Genomic DNA, 22,305 nt, shown 5'->3' on the forward strand with positions numbered 1-22,305 from the left:
CTCCTCCTAATCAATATGGCACTGCTTTATGCACACATGCATGTGTAAAATGTATAAAAATGCTTTTTTTTTTTCCCCCTTCTCATATTTCCTAAAAGCAGAACTGCAGTGATACTGTAATGAAAGCATGTAATAGTACATTATTTCCTGCCTGTTCCAATGTGGGCTAATTGCATTTTGCAGCGTCAGGCACCAATCCACTAAGTAATATTGCCACGGGCAAAGAAGAAAGTTGGTGAAGTTGAATGAAATTGCAACAGGCAGCAGCTGTTAAGTTATTCCCAGACATAAGTGAGGTAATTTGCAGCGTCTAAGAGGATAAAATGTGTCTGAAATGGGATGTTTTCCTTTGAGCAGAAAGCAGATCATAAATATTATTCACTCACGTCAGACAAGATATTATTTTAGCAAAAGTAGTTTTCCCCCCCCCCCCCGATTCTTTTGTTTTTTTTTTAAATCAAACACACAATAGTCCCTCTAAATACAAGCCTGATGTAAACCAAAGGCGTGGCGGTCAGAATGAGAGACATTGAAACATGCTGTTCAGGTTCGCAAATCAAACGAGTACATGTTCTGTGTATATAGATAATCATGGAATAGGCTTCAGATTCCAACTGAAATACTTAAAAAAAAATCAAAGAAAGCTGGAAATCTGTCACATAAAACTATCATTTGACATAATTAAAAACCTCAAGTAACCACTTTAACTTTTAAAGTTTACACTGGGGAACTTAAAGAGCGAACATTCTTCAAAGAGACAGACTCTCCTGTTTCACACATGTTTTTGGTTATTTTACACTATTTTACAACAGGTTTTTTTCCTTTTTTTTTTTTCATGAAGTGCAAAATGTAAAAAGAGCTCACTGTAGAAAACAACATTCGGAAAAAAATTTGCATTTGTAAAGTTGACAGGAATATACATGGCGTTACTGAACGTTGACTATTTGAAATTAGCGTAGTCTGAGAAAATGTCGACAAAGTCTTGGACCACTCGGTAGCAGAAGTCGTATTGCTCCTGGAAAGGGAGGAAAGAGGAAGAGTGTCACTGTGCGGGGAAAGGTTTCAAAACAACACAGACGTCAACAAGCTGACAGCCTCCGCACAGCAGGTTGGATAGGAGTGTGTTTTCCACCTACCACAGTCTGAACCATGTGTGGTCTCTGCATACGTAAACTCTTGACGGTCTGAAAAACATCCAGGAGGCCTTCAGCTTTCACTCTCTCCAGGATGTTACTGAGGGCGATGAAGGTGCCGGTCCGTCCCGCACCGGCACTAAAACAAAACAACACAAACCGCGCAACTGTCATCAATTATTATGTCACTTAATGCACGAAGACTGAAATCTCTGACCTTTGTTATTGGCAGGATTGTGAAAGAGCCACAGACGTTTTGGAAATGCACTTCAAAAGCAGAGCAATCCACTCTGAACATTGTAACATTGAAAAATAAAATTACCTAATAGTCAGTAATCTTTGCACATCTCTTTTTTTTTTTCCCTATTTAACTCACAAAAGTTAACAAGAGAAAAGGTGACCTTTGTGTAATGGTGCTAATAATTATCCTCACTTAAAGAGAGGCTAATCCAACTGCTAACACTAATCAGTTTGGAAGCTCAGTGTTTGACTGAGTCAATGTTTACAATGATGGTGGGATAGAGGAAGAAAGACAGAGAGAGCGAGCGAGCGAGAGAGCCAGGGAATGATTGTGAGAGCGATGTGCGATTCGGAAGAGAAGCGTAGAGAGACGTTGGGGATTGCAACGGGTTAGCCCCATTCCCCGGGGACGCAGAAAAAGCTTTAAAAAGCCCCTCTTAGACAAGTGGTGATGAAGGAATAGAAGAGAGTGATGACACCATTTCCTGTCGTTAGCTCATCTTATCAGATTAATCATAGTGGGAGTCAGAGGAGATTTCACTTTGAGAGGTTTTAATTGACTGTGAATCAGTGGATTGGATCAATCCCACAGGGGCGTGCTGCTTTAGAATCACTTCACCTGAAGCTAGGTTCTGATCAAAGCTTTCACTGCTAAGTCTTTATAAGGGATCACATAAGTGGTTTAGGCAGAGAACACCAGGTCTACTGAGAAAAAATGTACAATTTATTGTAACAGACATCGGTCGGAACAAAAAAAGTGTATCTTTTAAAATTGAACTTCTTTCCAGTATCCTTTCGGAGGGGATTGGGGTAATCGGGTAATAAAAGAGGCCTGCATTAAAGAGGACGAGTGACGGGATACATTATTTAATACAGTGTATGAAATTTCCGTCTGATGGAGTGCGTCGCGCTGCAGGATTGTCAGAGTGAAGTTCCTCACCTGCAGTGCACAATTATGGGACGGTTTCCAGACTGCTGCTGCTGCCGCTGCACAGCGGCAATAATGTCAATCATCCCTCTCCCCTCGGCTGGGATCCCGATCTCGGGCCATCCGTGGAAGTGAAAGAGTCGGACGTGTTGAGACTGCTTTTCCTGGCGAGATGAGTGAGAATTACTTTTATTGAGAAAAGCTCAATAGTGTAGTTGTTGATGTTTATTCTCCTTAATATGGCAAAAGGAAGAAGGAAATATGTTTATGTTAAATTCTTTGAGCACTGAAACTCACTGGTCTGTAGGAGAGGACCATGTCTTTCAGAGTGAAGGTTTCACACTGTGTGTCTGCAGTCAGCTCCACTGTGTAATCTCCAAATGTTACACTGCCCTCTGATGGCCAATACTGGAAACACTTTTCCTGGTCGCAAAGGTCAGAAAAATAAATTAGGCTACATTTGACTGATTTACACTCCGGTTTTCCTCATTGTACTTTACATTTACACCATGAAAGAAGTACTACTTAAACAAAAACTAAACATACACTCCAAAAATTGCAAGAAAGAAGGTTGTCTTTAAATCAAATAACAGAAAAACGGTCAAATGTGCAACTAACTCCACATTTCTGCCTGTACTTTTGCAAGAGCGCCGTACTGTACCTGCTCCCTCTCTTTGAGTTCGGTGAGCATAACGATTGAATGACACCTCCACTCCCACACCATCCTCCAGAAGTCCTCCACTGTGTGAGACAGGGGGCCCTGGGTTGCGATAAAATAGTCCTTCTGCCTGTAGCCCTGGAGGGCAGATCATCCGGTAAACAAGACTTGAGTGTGCAGCAAACATAATATTTTGCATTGTTTGTAAAGGAAACAATGAGCTTTATATATACTTCTATGGGAAATCTATACAGCAGGTCATGGGGGAGTGCTTACATCAATAAAGGAGGCATTGATGTAGTCGGTGAACTCCTGTCCTCTTTTCACAGAGAGTATTACTCGGTTGAAATCATCTGCGGAGAGAAAAAAGGGAAATGAAACTTTCCACCAGTGATTCCTAATAAAATAAAAGTTTGAAAGGGCTGATGGAAAGAAAACTGCGAAGAGAAACTTCGGCTGTGTTATTAAGGCCAAACATGCCACAGTCGATAGGAGCTTCCAGAGCGCGGGGCTGCGGCCCGCCTTTTTCTTCTTTCAAGATACAAGCGGAGACGCGAGGCCTGTTTAAATGTCACCGATCGCACAGACGTGTTCCGATTAGCCCGACATGTGTGTACGGCATCTCCGAAAAACCACCAGCAGCGTGACGCTTTGATGTTACCGGGATGTGATGTATTATGAAGCCGTTCGCAGCGCGGGCGCCGTGCTTACATGGAATGATCTGAAGCACTCGGTTCTTCTTCATGTTGGCGGGAAGGTTCCCGGTTCTCATGTTTTCCTTCATTATGCGAACATTGGTCAGCTTCTGAACATTCAAAAAACAGCAAAAAAAAAAAGAAAAAAAAAAAGTTAGTTTGTGTGTGAGTGTGGTGCAAAACAATGCCGACAAACACGGTGACTCTTCACATCCGCCGATGCTAAAAAAAGGGACATTATTTTAATAGCCGCAACAAGTAAAGCAGCAGCTGGACAAAAAAACATTTCTTGGAGGTAGAGGAGATCAGAAGAAGAAGAGGCATGGGGGAATAATTCCACTCAGTGTGTGGGGAACAGTGGAGGACTCTTTGCAGCAAAAAATGAGAAATTTTCACAGAGCTACAGTAAATTCTACGTGGCAGATGGTGCCGCCTTATAAAGTTTTAGTTGATCCAAAGCATTGTTATTTATGTTACTGCTGCCAAGAGCAGCACCCTGGGCAAGTTTTCCATGAAAATATACCCGTGCAGGTTGCAGGGTGATTGGGACGATTCATTACTGACTGAAATGTTTAAGAGGGAGCGTCTTCCTTCGTACCCTGAACTCCTCCTCCAGGCCCAGCCTGTCGTGGGGAGCCCTGGTGTTGTGAAGCCTCTGCAGATGGCCCTCCAGAGAGCACACATCTAGCTCCGTGTCTCCATACAGATAGTACTCCAGCAGAGCCTGGTAGATGAAGGAGTACTGCATCTGAGAGCAAAAAGAGAGAGAGAGGGAAGGCGAGGAGAGGAGAGGAAAGACACAGAAGTAGTTTGCTTTTAGTTTGCCAAACTATTTCCTACTATTTTCGTATCACAGACATGATTGTTTTCCATGTCCTCGCTTGTTTATGCCGCGACTGGAGCAGCGAGCGGAGCTGTCAGTACAAGGTACTGCAGGTCGGAAGGGGTCAATGCTTACATCTGTCTGGATGAGTTGACAGCGCTGCTCTCGTATTCTGCTCACAAAGCCAAAGACATCCAGCCTCTGTTCCATGTGCATCATGTCGATCATGCTGTCAATGACAATGAACGTCCCAGTCCTCCCAACCCCGGCGCTGTGGAAGAGCACAAACAGAAAGAAAGGGAGGCACAAGGTCTTCTCTGGAACAAACAGCCGAGCGCAGCAACAAAAAACAAAAAAATGGGTGAAAGAGGAAGTCTGTGCAACACCGTATCTGCCGTGTGCAAGAGCAGTTCTCGGCAACGCCGGTCCACTGACACCACACACACACACACACACACACACACACACACACACACACACACACACACACACACACACACACACACATCATTTCTCTGGCATTATTCTTAAGCCTTGCCACGCCATCCCAGCGCTCTTAACAGAGACGCCGATTGTAAAAAAAAAAAGCCACCAGCATATGCAGAAGCGCTTCACCTCTGAAGTCGCAGCACGCCCTTAATAGATTTACTGGGGTCATTTCGGCAGACGGCACCTCGGGGAGCACAAAGCCGGGATTCCACAGCGGGGCGATGAAGCCCGTTCAGCGGGCCTCATTCAAGAACAACAGTCCCGCTCCCTGAGCACCTGTTGCCGCCGTTGCTACAATATCTCTTTAGTGTTTGGGCGATCGGGCAGAAAATCATGTGGTTAGAAAATAACCGGAGAATGAAAAGTTATACTTGTTTCTATTTATCCGCAATAAAGACAAGCTTTACGTTTTAACTACAATTAAAAAGTGTTTATCTGATTAAAATCTGCGCCCGTCGGCGCAGCTGCCTTTATAGCGGATATTTTACCTGCAGTGCACAACAACAGGCCCGGCGTAGGACGGATTGACAGCCTTGACCTTCTTGAGGAATTTCAGCATGCCGATGGGCGTGAACGGCACCCCGAAGTCTGGCCAGCTGGTGAAGTGGAGCTGGGTGACCAGGCGGGGGGCTCGGGGACCGTCGCTGCCCTGCTGTGAAGCACCAGCGAGACGGGTTAGTACCCGGGTACTCATGTCGTTGTGGAGGCAAAAATCACAAAAAAAGAAGCTATAAACTGTCAGCTGTGATGGGAGCCAGGCAGTCACACACACTTTCAGTAATGTACCATACACAGTTTGTGCAGAACATGCAAACTCCACACAAGCCTGAACTCAGACCGAGTGATTTCTGGCTGCGCGGTGACAGTTCTAACCACTATACCACCGAGGGGCGCGAACTACACTTAATTAAATTATTTTCTCTCTCTCTCTTTTTTTTTTTTCACATGCACGCGTGTGTCGTTTTGCCTTTTTTTTTTTTTTTTTGGGACAGAATGTAATTATCAAACACTGGCTTGCCTTTGCCTCGCTCTCACATCTCGCCGAGGCTCGAGGGAGCATAATTTCATTCTCTTGAACACTTGGTTACTCTGTGTTCAGAGAGCCGAACGTGAAAAGCACCCAGTCTGTGAGCTTGTACCGAGGAGCGGCGGCGCAGCCACAGTTTGTAGAGTCAGAGAGGATATGTGTGCTCGTCTGGCTTCAGATGGAGACGGAACAAAGTGAATTTTTGCAACTGAAGGCTTCACAGTACACTGAGCCGGCATCCAAGTTGGCAGCCGAAAAGACGAGGAAAGAAACACAGATACAGTATGTGCATGAATTTCTGAAGGCGAAATGATGAAAAAAAAACAGTGCACTTTAAAACGGTCCTTATCATGTTTTAAATACACCTACGTATTGATAATTCATGCCACGTCTATTACCCACATTCTTTAATACCCTTTAATGTGTTTTCAAAGGGATTTACTTATTTATTTATTTATCTATTATATTTTGTCTCCTATTACAGTTCAGAAAAATCCCGTAATTTCCCCACTGGGAGCGTTATTTTTCACACCATCTCTATACAGCTTTCCTTTTGTGTTGAATTTTTAATAAGAATTTTTGCAATTATGAGAATAGATTTTTAGATTTTGGCGGCACTAAAGAACTATATTAGGAACTCTGAAAAACTGCGCTATTTTGTTACGCCGCACGTATGCATCTAAATAAAAGCAGACGTTTATCTTGATGTTGGTTCGGGCTTTTTTTTTTGGATGAACGTGTTGTGTTGTGTAATTACACGTTGGAGTCGAGTCGGGCCGCGAGTGACACACAGTTACACTCAATTCAGCGGTAATGGTGACTTTAAATGTCTTTACTTACATATTGAACGCAGAATTTCCTGATGGTGTAATCCACCAGCACTGTGAAGTCCTCCATGGCCACCCGGACGTTCCCGTACATCCAGCAGCCCTTTTCCGGCCAGTACTGACAACATTTTTCCTGGCGAGAAATTAGTGAAAAAAAAATACAAATTTATTCTTCTTACGGGGTAAAAAAAAAAAAAATTCTGTCTTTGTATGACGTTGTGTTATACATGTAATGCTTCATACTGCTTCTGTTGAGTGTATTTGGTGATAAAATGTGTCTCTCAGTCGGAGTCAAAGGCAATCAGAGTGACTTTGCGCGACTCTGTCAGTCAATAAGATCTTCACAGTGACGTTTCAACTCATTAACCAGATACTCAGACTAATTATCATGAAGCCTCTTAGGATCTTATCAACAATTATTTCGTCATTGATCTCCATTGCCTCTATTCTATCCCATCAAACCTGCTGTTGAGCACTCAATTGATCATCCCTCTGAGGCAGAATTTCTCGCGGCGCTAAATAATCTGCAGGGCGGCTCTTTGCATGGATTCTCAGCCGGGGGAAAAAAAAAAGGGGGGGTGGGGGGGGGGGGGGGGGGGGGGTCAAATAAATTATGCCCATGACTTTGGGGTCATGAGAATACAAAACGGTTTTCGCTAATTGCGCCGTGGGGCCGTATAGATTGCATAGGTTCATTCTGGAGCGCAGAGGATGCTTACCTCCTTCCTTTCTTTTAGATTGGTGAGCATGACTATAGTTGCTGTTTTCTGTTCCCAAATCATTCTCCAGAAATCGGCCACGGTCTCAGGTTTTGGGCCTGAAACACAATTATTAGTTAAAAGTATTAAAACAGGATACGAAATATTCATGTATTTGCTTTTGTGAAATTTATGCAAAACAAGCTTTTTACCTTGAGCGGCAATAAACTTGCTCTTCTCTTTATAACCCTGAGTGGAGAAAAGAAAAAAAAAAGTGTCGATTTGAATTTGTCAAGGCAACAATCATCCCCATCGAATGTTCATTTGCGCTTTTCACATACATCTATGTAAGATGCGTTTATGTAGTCGGAGCACAGATGTCCGTCAAGGTGGCTCAACACCACCCTGGAATGATCGTCTGCGGAGGAGAGGGGAACGGACAGAATGGAGTTCGGTTGGAAAGAATAAATCATTATTCGGCTATTGATAAAACTGTAAGTCAGACAGTTGTATTAATATCGTCTGGGGCAGAATTTATAGATTCTCACTCACATGGTAAAATGTTTGGGTATCTGTTTTTCTCTCTGTTGTGCTCTCTGCTCGCCTCTTCAAAGGACCCATGGTGGTAGTAACACGGCAGCGACTATAAAGAGAGCGTCCGATCCTCATGAGATCAAAGTGAAGCCGCGGCTGCAAAGCCCTCCGACGTAACATTTTATTACTCCTTTTCTGTACTTGTTGTGTGGACGCAGGACAGAGATCCTCGTCCGCACGACACCAAATCAACTCGTGCCTACATTGAACTCTTCTCTGAAGAGCTTGCCGTCGTCCGCCGAGCGTATCCGGTACTCCTCCTCCAGCGAGTCCAGCGGGATGGGGAAGTACCTCTTGGACGGCGAGGGCGATCTGGGGAGGAGGACCACCGTCTGCTCTCCTGTGTTTAAACGGGATATATGGCGGTCAGACTGCTAACGTCTCCCCGTAGAGAACATTACAACCTCTCACAGCACCTGCAAAAACAAGCCTGATGGCTATTAAGATTTCCTACTTCTGCGGATACATGACAGAAATGATTTCTGGAGCCATAAACATGGCGCTGCCGCATGAAATTGTCTTAACTCAGAATTTGGCCTTTCCATTTATTTATTTATTTTCTCTCTACTTGAAGTGAAAGTTTATATGGCTCCCTCCGTGCTAGGAAAGCTCAGGCCTTTCCAAAACCTCCGCAGCTACTTTGGACCTCAGATCATGAAACTTTACTTGTCCACAAAGAGTTTAAATTTACAAATCAAATAAAAAAAAGGAATAAAACACAAAAGACCACATTATATTTTCATACACTTGCGCTCATGTTGAGTACAGCACAACGGTACCTTGTTCTTCCAAGAAGCCATTGGGAATCTTTTTATCCACCGAGGTAACCAGAGCCTTTCTGTGGTTTTTGAACCTGCAGAGTACAGAAAAAAAAAAAAAAGAAAAGAAAATTAACCGAGCCGGAGCTCCAGAACAACGCTGTTAATCAGCCGAGGTGTGTGAGTAAACAACAGATCAAAACCAATAAGGACCATCTGAAAGACGAGAGGCTGTTCCTCCTCATGCTGCGGTCAGGAAAAGCGGGACGGCCGCTGAATGAGAGTCTGCGGCCTGACCTGACCTCGCTGTTTTTGTTTGCCGTCTTACTTAAAGTGCAGCTGTTTACCCATAAGCCACTGCTCGCCGCCTGTTTTCAACCCCCTCCCCTCCCCTGGCACATTCACTCTCGAGCTCACACACAAGAAAAGAGGCTAAACGCTGAAGAGTAAGAGTGCGAGTTGATTTTATGCACCTCAGACAGTAGATTGTCAGCAGGACCACGATGATGAGAAGCAGGGAAATGACCAGCGTGGAGGGCAGCACGTGCGCACCCTGATGGGTGGGATTTTCTGCAGAAAGACAGAAAGCAGAATTAACATTAGTCTGAAATACAACAAAAATGAAATTGCATTGCATTAAATTTAACACTTGCAAACTGCACTGAGTCCTATTTAATAGTTGTAATAATAATGTTTATCAGATGTGAGGCAACTTTTCAATAATCCTTCATATGTTTATAATTCTATTCCTTCTCATATCAAGACTGATTTCATTTACTTGTGCATTTAATGCAGGACAAATGTAAAATAAATATTGTACAAAGGAAAGAAAAGAGGACTGGAGGAACAAGTGACTTAACTGGAAAAAAAAAAACAGAAAACACCGACTGACATATTTACCATTCATGGTCTTATTTAATAAGACATGAATGAATCATAAACTAATACAGGATGAAGTCAGTCCATCGGTGTGTTGTGCTGGCGCTCTGGCTTTGGACTGAACCTGCCCAATGCTGTAAACCCAGCCTTAAATCTGTCCCGAGTCCATTCAGACAGATTAATTATCAAAAACATCAAAACTGGGAGCTTTTGTAAATTCCTGAGTAAAAACTCTGGAGCTGAGCTGAAGTTCTCCAGTGACTCTTTACTGCCACCTGATGGATGATTTTTTCATGCTGCACCTTTCAGAGCCGTGTTCACAAAAATTCAAAAACCCTATTAGCTTTTAAAAAAATGCTCTGAAGCATTTCTGAAGCTGCAATTTAAAAAAAAAAACCTCTATTTTTTCATCAATACTTCTTGCTGCCTTGCATCATGCTGGGGAATAGCACCATTACTGCCTGTTGTGATGTTCTGCTGGACAAAATTGCAACAACCTTCCTTCAATTTCACATTTTTTCCAATCACAACAGAATTGATTTAAAAAAAAAAAAATTACCTGCAGTTTGGTTCTCATGAGCAGAACTGTTCACAGCGATGGCGATCCCAATCAGAAACAACACCATTGTCACTGCGGAGAGAGGGAAAAACAAGTCATCTTCAGCAGGAGGAAGAATGAAGGAGCCCAAACGCAGTTCTTCACAGAGCCCACTGGACGGCGCCAAACCAATACGAAATGCACGTGGCGCAGGGAACAGGGCAGAGAGGAGAGCCAGAGTCTTTGATGAGGCTTGTCAGAGTGATGCCTGTGTGTCTCTCTGCTGAGCACTTAAAGCCCTTGTGGGAAATCTGCTCGCAGTCTTGTCCTGTCAGGCCGACTTGAAAGAGCAGCATCAAATAACCTAATATTCAGACATCAAACCGGGACGGCGGCTTTAACCCACAGGTGACGGTAACCATATACGCCTGTGGACCTGGCGGATCTGGCGGTGGAGTCGAGCTCAAGTCGTATTTGTTAGAAGCCATCTCATTTTGCGGCGTTGTCTTTGATGTGCGGAGCAGAGCAGCTGGGCAAAACAGGCGGCTCAGTGACAGGGAGACGCCGACTGTAATGTGTTGTAGCAGGTATTTTCAATATACAGAACCAAATCCGAAGGTGTTTTTGGAGTCAGTTGTGATATTGTGGAAGAAATCACATATGTGTGTGTGTAATCAATGGATAATTAAAAGTACACCGTAAAGAGACCATCTTTTACTATTTGAATGTGAAACACCTCTTTATGAACGAAAGAAGTGGCTGGTTTCTCGGCTACACGTAGTTTTCTGTTTTACTGCCGCTACCTTTGTCTCCCTCTGTCACGTCTGTGTGTTTCCCTCCCTCTACAGCCAGATAGATTCTCTCTCTCTCCTTTTGCTTTGTTGCTGGAAGCTGTTAGTGATGTATTTGGGGCAGAGCACTACGACTGTCTTTACTAAAGGAAAAGGAATATGTCGAGTTCCTCACAACGATGCCGGAAAGAAAGCGATTCCGACACGTTATCATTGTGTCTTTTTATCTACAAAGTGTGGCAGCCGATTGCTCCAAACCCGGATCCATTTCCTTTCCCCCTTTTCCCAAACACCCTCCAAACGAGGAGCAGGAAATCGCACAATAAATTGGGAAAATCTGCCTAAATGGCTTTGATGGAATAAATGAGAGACGGAAGAATTGAGCGTCCCAATTTATCCTCTGCTCCCCTTCTCGTTATGGAGGCCACAAGGCTGAGTGTAATATTTCATCGTGTCAATTTAGTTCTTCCAGAAATGGGTCATCTAGGGGCCTAATTTGAGATGTTTGAGAGAATTTCTCGCACATAACCCCGGGGGGTTTCATATAACTACATCTCCCTGAGCTTTTGTAGAAAACCGAGCTCCGTAATGACGCTCCAACAATGTTCTCATAATAAAATCCATGTCAAAACCTATAAAGTATTATTGGACAACAAATTAGGGGCCCTGGGTTTGCCGCATTATACAATCTGTCTCTTGCAATAATACAATAAAAGAGAAATAAGTAAACGTCGATCCGCAGCGTCACGAGCATGCGGGCTACACGTGCATGCATGCCTGCACATACGTCCCGCAGCCAAAGGCTATGTGTTACATATGTGCCGCGCTCCGTCGGACGAGCCAATTCTCTCTCCGGTGTTAACAAGCTGACAGAGCCGGCACCTGTTCCCCGCTCTGCCCCCGCTGCGCGAATCACATTGGCTCGCGCCGCCTCGTCCCGCCGCCCCACGCCGCGAGGCGTGCTGAGCGGACGGGTCACCGCACAGGCCGCCGCCTATCTGTCATCTTCTGGCAGCTCCCGTACATACGGCACATAACCCCGGAAGAGGAGCCGGGGAACCCAGATGTCACCTCAGATGACTCCACCGAATAAATAAATGACGGCCAGGATGTTAGACCGAATGTTTCCTGTCTCAGGAAAGAGAAAAACGAGTCCAGTGATGCAACAAATTCTTGCATGTGATGGTAGAATGTTGCTCTGATAACAACTCCTCCATGTGAATCCTGTCATGACTCATGACTGATTATATATGGTGGCGTATGCGCCACGTTACACTGCTATTTATAATTCTTCATTAGCATATGACATCCTCCAGCCCTCACAGGACGGATGGTTTGACCTATTTCAAACAACTGGGTCTGACTCTCCTTTCCGGTGTTGCGTCATCCATTCCAGATCCCTGCTTGATTTCATCTTAATGAAACACAACAGAGTCATTACCTCAGCCTCCACCACCACCTGCCGACACAAATGCTCCCGGCGAATTAAATTATGCTGCATCGCTTGTGTCGAGGCTGCATCTCGCTCATGCAGGACGTAACGCTGAGATTCAGGAGGTGAGACTCTTTAACTTCAAGATCTAATGTTTTCGGGGACTATAATGTAAAAGGGGCCTGACTAACTGAGATGACCCTGTGATGGCTCCATCAACAGGAGGTGTTGTGAATTTCCCGAGGCTAACAGGGCCACTTCCAGAGCTGCTACGCTTCGATTCATCTTCCATATGGTAGGCAATCGCTGGCCATGATGATGAAAAAGAAGCTGTCGTGACACATGGAAACATCCAAAATGCACAAATGCACAAACCAACTTGTAGATGGGGATGTATAGCATCACCCGTTTAATGCAACAAGCTTAACGAACGCAGGCCTTTCACTGTCTTAACAGATGCAAACAGATGCAACCAGACAGCAACCGCCATTTATGAATATTTCAGATAAAGCATATGCACGGCGGCTCACTGCTGACCTTCGTTAAACCAGTGCCATCAATAATTTATCATCTCCATACCTCGCCGACAAAGACTAATTGATATGCAGCTACAACACGAGTAAACAAATAAACAAGAGTGCCTCCACTCCTCCGAGCTGACTCCACTCGCTGCCGCTTTAACGACTGCATAACTACTTCTTTGTTTTTTTTTTTTTTCGGCTGCTCCCTTCAATCGACGCCGCGGCAAATCATCTGCCTCCATCGACCATCTCCACGTCCTCCCGCACCACACCCATGAATCTCCGGGCTCCTCTCTCCCCTCCAACTTCCCAAAATGCAGCACCACTCGCTCGCTCTACTGAGAACAGCTCCGAATGCTCTCAACCCGCTCCATGGTTGTTTCTATCCTTAATGTACAGTTAAATGTGCCGCTGTGTCCTTTTGGGATATGTACTCGCTCTCAGTCCACTGATCTAACACAGTTTGACAATTTTCACACTTACATCTGCATGGAATGTAGCTCGTGTCAAAAAGTATCAATGCAATGCTGTCTTAACGGTCCTTTAATACATGTTTTTGTGAGAGGCGTTTATGGAAAAAAAAAAAAAAAAAAAACATGGAAAAACCACAGCAAAATGTTTGCACCTTCCTAGAGGTGCTGCGATGAGGTGCCAATGGGAAGCAGCTGGCACTCGTTATGGTTTTTATAGGTCGTCTTAAAAACCTGCGAATTACAGACAAGCTGTATTAGCAAAATGTCAATTATCCTGCCAATTATCCGTGATTAATACTGGTGTTGTTTTAATGTCACGAGCACGAACCCGACGTGTCGCCCTGTATGTTATTTGTGTACTTTGCTGATGTGTCATTTCCTTTAAAAATCCAACTAAATGAGGTGCGTTTTCACATACAAACGATCCAATATCTACAGTGTGTTTAGGGTTTTGAGGTTTGCTGAACCATTCCCAGTCGGTTAGAGGAGGGTCTGTATAAAACAACCTGAGAAAAGTCAAAAATCTTTGAAGACAACTGAAATTTAACTGGATAGAAATAACAAATTAAAAGGAGGTGACTGTCATTCAGTTTCACTATCACTATACCGACCAATCGGTTGTTGTCACTGGTGTGTGAATGAGTGAATGTGACTGAAAGTCTCACGCAATGACGTTGTGAAAAGGCACCAAATAAGTGAAGTCAGCTTCAAAATTCAGATGTTATTCGAAGGACAGACAGATATGGTGACTGTGATGGAAATTTTAATACAGATACATCAAATCTTTCACTAAAAAATGCATTTTAAGCACTTTGGCAGTCTCAAAACTCTTTATGCTTGCTCGCACGCACACACAGACACACACGAACAAAACAAAAGTGCTTGCTTGCCCAGCACTCGTAGCAACATCAGGCTCTTCATCTTGTCCAAGGACACTTCATATAATCAATGACGGGGATCAAACCACCAATCTTAAGATTTAAAGTCGGTCTGCTTCACCACTTGAAATACAGCCGCTCTAATGCACTCAGTCCTCACCATTCCGAGTAAATCAGCGGTATTTCAACCACGGCAAATGTCGGGTAACGTATACGGCCTGTAAACAGAAAACATCTCCGCTGTGCGGAAGTTGTGAAAGCCGAAAATGAAATGCTGACTGATTTGAAAAATGCATCTCCCTTTAAATTATTCAGCATGCTCCATCAATGACACTGTGGAGAAGGCATCAGTGGGTCTGGATTTTCTCATTGCAGAAGCCATGCTTATTGGACTGCGATTTCAATCTCCAACCGAGCCAGATGAGGAGCAGCAGGAATGACTGGCTTCTTCTAACATTAGATACATGCAAAATACGATCGAATAAAGCTCCCGATTTTCTGAAAAGTTAAAAAAAAAGAGTCCTTAAATCCAAACCAAGTCTTTAGATCTATCCAATCATGTTTCAGTTTCCTCACAGATCAATATGACCTCAAAAAACAGATCCCTATTCTGTGCCTGGCACAAAATAAATGGCTTGTCTTACACACAAAAAAAAAAAAAGATAAAGGAGTTGTTGGGTTCCAGGGAACACAGCGGCAAAGAAAGCACTAAAAAGACCCAAAACAGCCGGCATTTCTACTGTCAAGTGCCAAGAAAAAAGAAGAAAAAAAAAGAAAAGGGTGGAAAGAGAATATAAACACATGTCACTAAAGTGTGGCAGCGGCGAGGTAAGGAAAGATGAGAGGAGAGATCAGAGAAGCAGAGAGGGGAGAGGAACCGGAGGAGATAAATGTCTGGATTCTGGGTTCAGAGATAACAACCATAATGGAAGACTTCCTTAGTACACAGAAGTCGCATATAAAGGATGATGCCTCTGTCTGGTGAGTCGATGCTGTATCTTCAAATACATCTTCTTGTATTTCGTACTTGAGAAAGGCTTTGCAAAAAGCCAGCCTTTCAAAATACACCTGTCTAAGACTCAGAAAACACCGCGCACTTGATATCAAAATGGCTTTTAACCTGACACTGGGATTACACTTACTATCGTATCTCTACCTCATCTTTTGGATCATGTTTGCACGTCGCACCCAAACACACTTGTGGCAAAGAAGAAAAAAAATCAATTTGCAGAAAACTTTGGAATCCAATTAGTCTCATCGATAAGGACGACACTGCCGTTATTGGATTATTTCTCATTATTGGGATTGAATTTCCATTGATTGGACGGGAATTGACTCGGTCTGAGGTCAGATGGATTAACGAAAGACTTACACTTCCAAGCCAAGCTGCTGCGATCTGCTATCGGTTGACCGGTCAGTCCATAACCGCCACGTGATCCCGCTTCCTCCCTCGGTTGGATTTATTGGGGCTTTCTGCTCGCAGCCATTCTCCCACTCACATCCTCCGAGACGCCGATAATAGTGGAGATGACTGAGGTCAGCGGCCCGACGTCGTCTCGGGACGCGTCAGAGCTTCAAATTGGGGTCGAGCCGCAGGAGATAATAGAAAAACCTGGAAGATCGAGCAGAAGACAACAGTTACAGCTGGAGGAGAGCCAGTGCTAACAGCTATTTTATGCAGTTAATTACAATGTTGAGCAATAACAAAGACAGACTCTCTGTGAGCCGCTTGAGTGGATTCAAAGAAAAGGAAGGAAGAAAAAAGAAAAACCCCACAAAATACATGATTACCCAACAATGGAGAAGTGGCATGAGTAGGGGGTTTGCATCTGTGCAATTTGTCAGAGAAAATGACTGTGCACAACATTTCACCAACTGCTTGTGTGCAGATGTGCAGCAATTTCAACAATGCATACCCAGTGCTTATTTAGTGCTCTGCTGTGCAATAATCACTGTGTAAGACACACAAGCCCACTGCGCCAAGCCGCCCATCGCATGAGCAAGATGTACACACACACACACACACACACACACACACACACACACACACACACACACACACACACACACACACACACACACACACACACACACACACACACACACACACACACACACACACACACACACACGGCGCCGTCCACTCACCACATACGTGTCCCCGAATGTCCCCCGTCAAACCATCACATCAACTATGCAGGAATAATTTCTTCCCCGTTCGCACAAAGACACGACTGTGACGCTGTTGTCGTCTTGCTGGAGTCAGAGGGAAAAAAAAAAAACAAAAAAAAAAACAAGCACGGCCCTCCTGCCCACTCACTCCTACTTTCCAGAGTCCCGCTGCCCACAGGTGTGGGACACAAAGACGTATTGTTAACACTTAGCCGGCTAGATGAGCCCACTTAGTCTGAGCCCAATGAAAAACATAATAATAAGGAACAAGGTATGGAAGACATTGGTTTAAGATGATAACACACAGAATGTGAGTCTCTCTTGCGTCAGCGTCTGAGGGCGGAATTTCTCAGTTTCTAATATGCGCCAGACGCAATGCTCAATACAGTAAACAAGACACGCTCTCCAGGACATTTTATTCTCAATGCGGAAACAGAGGAAGCAGAAATGTCAGAGAACGGTGGAGAAAAGAGACACCACTGCACGGCTGGCCTTTGACCCCAGCACAGCAACATAAATCTTGTTACTGAATCTGTCAATCAAAGATGAATCACCGCAGAATTCCAATATTAGCACTGCTCTCTGGATCTGAGCATACATTAGCTCCGAGATAGAACTCAAAGCCGTCGTATACATGGAAGACTCTGCTTAAAACACCGAAGTTGATACACAGAGGACTGAAGAAAAGTTGAGTCTCTAAGCAGCGGTAAAAAGACATCAATAATGGATGAAACAGGTAATGTGCTATACTGAAGCAATAATACGCTTCCAAGAACTAGGCTAAGCTTTTTGCAATGTTAATATATTATTATGCATGTTAAAAAGGCCGAGCTAAAAATGCTAATAGATATGAAAAATGTATATAATGTGCTTAGTTATTCATACTGTATTTCACTTGTCTAAGAGTCCTCTGGGAGACCTTTATGAAACTGTCTTGGTCTTTTCACGCAGGGTATTTTTCTCTTTTCAGGCCTGCACGTTCAGGCTGGAGCGAAGCTAGACGCGCTCACGGTTCAGGATTATTACAGGCACAAGCACTTCCTTTCTGCGCCGCTCTGCCCATTGACTAACAGGGGAAACATGCAGGCCATTAAAGTTTTATGTGAGTGCAGTCGTCACCCAGCACTCTGTGGTTCGATCATTAATTCATACCAAAACAGGCGACGCCGAGTACTGCAGCTCGGCCGGGCAACGACGCAAACACTCCCCGTGTCTTTTTCATCGTATTACTCTTATTGTCAAAAGTATTTCCGCGCGCCAATGCGATGAACGCCACTCACCCGGTTAGTTCAATTCATAGTATTCAAATGCAAACTTTGTTACTCGCGAATCCAATATTTATAGCCTTCATTCTCCAGGCTCACGTTTCCTGAAAGTTATGAATCCACGGTTTTATATATAATGGGATAAACTGGGTCCTCAGAGAGCACAGATGCATGCAGTAAACTTCATTCCCGGTGCTCGATGGATAACACAAGCCGGGATTGTTTTCTGTCACTCTGGGTTGGGAGATTGGATTTCGCATGGCGGAGACAACGGCAGGCATCACGATGTTCGTAAATTTGATTCCAAACGCCAGGTTTCCCCACTAGGAGATGGCCCGGAGGACAAGTGAAACGCCGTAAAACAAAAGGGAAACGGTGCAGAAAACAACAGGATAATCACATATTTTACAAAAAAAAAGTATTAAATTGTATGTCTGCCTTCGTGTTCATTTAAAGATCAACCAGTTTTAGATATAATATACTTTCTGCACCAAACATCTCGGCAGAACCTCGGCCTGATGCACCCCTGCCGAGGGAAATAGCTGAGAAGCATCAGTTTTACACGCCGGAATCAGGGGATGAGCACAGTAATCTCCGGCCTCCAGTTTGAGGATTCAGAAAATGACACTTCTGGGGCATATTATAGGTGAAACCAGGGACAAGAGATGATAATCACTGCAATTACAGCTCCGCTACTCAATCTGCCGCGGATAAGCCAAGGGTAACAAGTTAGCTCCTTCTTCTAGAGCACACTTTAAAATGTCAGACCTGTAAAATAAGCAGGCATAACAAACCGGCTATCTGAGGAAAGCATATGCCCCGATGTATATGCTGTGAGATGTGACATTTGGAACATAATTGCAGCTTCAGTTTCGCCCAAGGAGCCGCTGTACTGAGCAACACGACCTGGTTTAGATTTGCTCCGTGCAGATGCATCCTCTGTGACTGCCGCCTTTGTTTTTAAGTGCACTCCATCTCATTAAAATGAACACTGACGAAGTGGCAGCGCAACTGCTTCCTCCTCTCGCAGCGGCGGCGGCACCACAAGTCATGGTTTACTTATGAAACGGTGACCCAGCATGACAAGCTGCTCCGCCTTGAAACAGACCCAGAAGATTAATGAAATTAGATGAATGAAAACCGACCTAGAGCCAGGAGTGAAATACAGGCAAGAGAAGCTTCGTTTCCAATTGAGCTGCGATGCTTCGTCGAATCGGTGACAATGTAAAGATGTACATGTAAATAAAGCAGAGCAAATGTGTCCTGCGAGCAGTTTTAGGAGGATTTGAAAAAGAGTAATGGTCACACTTTATCATAGTCGAGGCTGCAGAGGGCAGTACTTTAAAGCATGAAGCAAAACTGCAGTGTTTCCTGAGGTAATGGGGTCTGCCCCATCTCTTTGTTTTCCAAAATAATTCCCATTGCTGAGAGCACACATCCAGTCCGCAGATATAATCCTCGTCATCCTCTTATTTCAGCAGCAACATGACAGACAGCAGACGGACAAAAAAAGTCAGACGGTCCAGATATGAGTATTATGAGGGGCAATTATCCAAGCACCTAATAAAAGAGGTTATTTAAGGAGAAATGAAGCTCGGGTCAACATGATGAAAATCCACTTGGATAAAGGATCCTGCTTTCCCACAATGCACAAATCCTCTTCTGCTTCAGTATTTCCGCATCAAAAAAAGCATGAACTGTAATGTTTGAGAAGAGAAAATCAATAAAAACAAAGCTTTTAACACTCAAGACTGAGGAAACACAGACATGGCCTAAAATATTACAAAACTCTGGCATGAAGAAAGAATAAAACCAACCCTCCTCCAGCAGATTCTCGTTTTAAAATAAAGACACAGAAGATATTGCACTAAGAGACTCACACTATCTTCTTCTTCAATGTCATGCATTAAAGATCAGAAACTTAAGCAGTACAAAATGAATATGTGCTTTGAGTGTTTCTCACTATAATTCTGTAAATACAGATTCATAACTGTGAATCAAAAGTTGACTTTTCTTGCACAGCAGTATTTTCACAGCTTCAGCTGTCTTCAGTTGCTCGTATGGTGTTAAACTCTCTCCCCCATTCACTCGCAGGCCAGTGACAGGCGCTGCCATGTGTTCAGTGTCTCGCCTGAGGACAAGCTGACATATGGACCATGCAAAAAAAAAAAAAAAAAAAAAAAAAAAGGGCTCAAACTACCAACCCTCCAACCAACTGAGTCACAGTCTTGCATAATTCTCACATTCACACATTCGAGCAATTTGAAGTGACATTTTTGACCTTAAACACAGGTTTCAGATGGAATCAGGAAAAGTCTCACTGTGTGCCACAAAGTGAATATTTACATTATTAAATGCTGAGTAGTTTCTGATTCCTATAGACTCCTCTGATAATACACTCGATGTCCTCTGGGTTGTGGTCTGGAGGTCAGTGTACAATATGTATGCAATATAATTTTCTTTCATGCTGAATGTTTATTTGATGCAGTGTATTTAGTTCAAACTATTGAGCTCCATGAACTACATGCATATTAATCCCTGCTCCACGAAAACACAAAGATTTAAATGTAGAATGTAGGTTTTTATTATCAAAGCATAAACCTCCCGGTCTGCATTTTTTGAGGTTAAAGTTGAAGCTGTGTGGAGAACAACATACTGCTGCATGCAAGGGTCACAACTTCACTGATCATGACCAAACAAAACACACAGAAAATGAATCAAAGGCTTCAGGCTAGTTTCCCCTCACAACTCCAGATAACTAAAAATTTCTGGTTTCACTTTATTTGTGTTCGACAGGAGTCGGTGACACATGAAGCGCTGGATTTTATGGGTATTATGTGAAACATCAAATATGTTATTCTGTGAAATGTTCCTCCTCCCCATCTAAATAATAACTACAGCTAAAGAAAGAAGACTTTAAACCAGACCATAATCATGTCTCTGGGAAATGAATCTTTATGTGTTGGCATGTGTCTAACTATAGCCGGCTTCACTCCCCAGACGCCATGCAGCCCAGTATTCAGATGAGAAATCTGGACGTCATTCTGAAATTAACAGCAGCTTTTATCAGGTCATTTATTCCGGGAAGGAACTGAGGGTTTACTTGTTGTGAATGAGGTTATGGTGAATGAGGGACAGTTAATAATTCATGTGTGAACACATGGCATTTCAGCCAGCCACGGTAACACTCTCACTGTCTCAGTGCTGAGATGATGGGGAGGATGTGTGCCTACATATAAAAGTTAGTCATTGCTAAGGTTTGTAACCACCGGAGGAAACACGTGGGAAGGCTACATCCAGAAGAGTTTAAATCGAGAACACAGCATACAGCCAGCACCCATGCGTATTGAGCATGCGGCACACAGGCCTGTCTACTACTATACTACGTGGTGTCCCACCATTGCTGTTTTTTTTTTTTTTATGTCTAGACCAATTGCAGCACACTCCCTGGGTTTGTGTCTACATCTGATGTAGATCGATGCGCAATGCTGTAAAAGCAAATGATTGGTTTTATAGAAGATGGTCACATGGCGCGTGCCGGTGGTCGAAGGGCGCCTGGATTTGTTCCACTAACCCACATTTTCTGTATCCGCGTCAGGAATGACGGCGTAGCAGGCATAGTAATAATAATAATATAATAACAACAACAAGTGCTCTTTCTATCGCCTGCGTGCATGTTCTCCCTCTGGAGACGCGCTGTTTGCGCAGGCATTTGGAGATAATTGCGGCAGCTGTGGAGGTGGCGGTGTTGTTGTAGGAGGCATGTGAGGCTCCATCACAGCTGCGGTGAACGCGGTTGTAAAATTGCGGCCGGGAAAAAAAAAAAAAAAAGAAAAAAGAAAAACCCCATAGAGGAAATTACCGCACAAATACGCAAAAGTATCCCCGCGTATCTGCGGTGCGTGTTTGCGCGCATCTTACCGTGATACCGCGGTGACCTCGCCTCGCGTCGCAGCGGCTGATGGTGATGATGATGATGATGATGATGGTGGTGGTGGTGATGATGATGATGATGTCGGCTCGTGCCGTTCCTGCACAGACCTGCCGCCTCGCCCGTGTCTCCCTACGCACGTCCTCTGGAGGATACGGCGCAAAACGCGTGAGATCGGAGCCCCCGGAATTGCTCTTGCGCTCCCCCGGTGTTCATATTCCCGCAGATGAGCGAGGACGCGCCGGTCTCTTGCTCCCCCCCGCCCGCCTGCCGGTGTTCCGTCGGTATGGCAGCCGGAGCGGAGACTGGAGACTGATGGAGACTGGAGACCCTCCCCCGGGCGCAGCGCGGCGGTATCAGGTGGACACTCAGCATCCCTCACATTCCTGCATCACTGGACAGTAAAGGGCAGGCCTGTGCGTAAAACACAGCTCCTTCCGCCTTTTTTTTTTTTCTCGCCTTCTGGTAGTTTTTACGCTTGACATTTTACTATACTGTGGAGTTCAATACTTAAGAAAAGGCTGCAAAACTCCTTTACGTCTCCTCTGGGGATTC

General features: G+C 44.2%; 1 protein-coding gene across 2 annotated transcripts; it reads right to left on the reverse strand.

The window, feature by feature from the left end:
• Positions 1-833: 833 nt before the first annotated feature.
• On the reverse strand, positions 834-21,857 carry LOC115399138 (receptor-type tyrosine-protein phosphatase epsilon-like). 2 transcript variants are annotated; one of them, XM_030106352.1, is made up of 21 exons: positions 21,741-21,857; positions 15,755-15,994; positions 10,309-10,380; positions 9,344-9,440; positions 8,892-8,965; positions 8,316-8,452; positions 8,071-8,161; positions 7,860-7,936; positions 7,731-7,767; positions 7,540-7,637; positions 6,834-6,953; positions 5,455-5,618; positions 4,613-4,748; positions 4,253-4,402; positions 3,671-3,764; positions 3,236-3,312; positions 2,963-3,097; positions 2,599-2,724; positions 2,314-2,465; positions 1,137-1,272; positions 834-1,015 (listed from the first exon to the last, which is right to left on the reverse strand). In XM_030106352.1, the coding sequence occupies exons 3-21, from the start codon at positions 10,373-10,375 to the stop codon at positions 941-943; spliced, it is 2,043 nt and encodes a 680-aa protein (XP_029962212.1). In that variant the 5' UTR covers positions 10,376-10,380; positions 15,755-15,994; positions 21,741-21,857; the 3' UTR covers positions 834-940. The 2 variants fall into 2 exon arrangements, with proteins under 2 accessions (XP_029962212.1, XP_029962210.1); XM_030106350.1 differs by lacking the exon at positions 21,741-21,857 and having other exon boundaries at positions 15,755-16,109.
• Positions 21,858-22,305: the final 448 nt, after the last annotated feature.

Source organism: Salarias fasciatus, chromosome 13, assembly GCF_902148845.1.
Source record: "Salarias fasciatus chromosome 13, fSalaFa1.1, whole genome shotgun sequence".
NCBI classification, from domain to species: Eukaryota; Metazoa; Chordata; class Actinopteri; order Blenniiformes; family Blenniidae; genus Salarias; species Salarias fasciatus.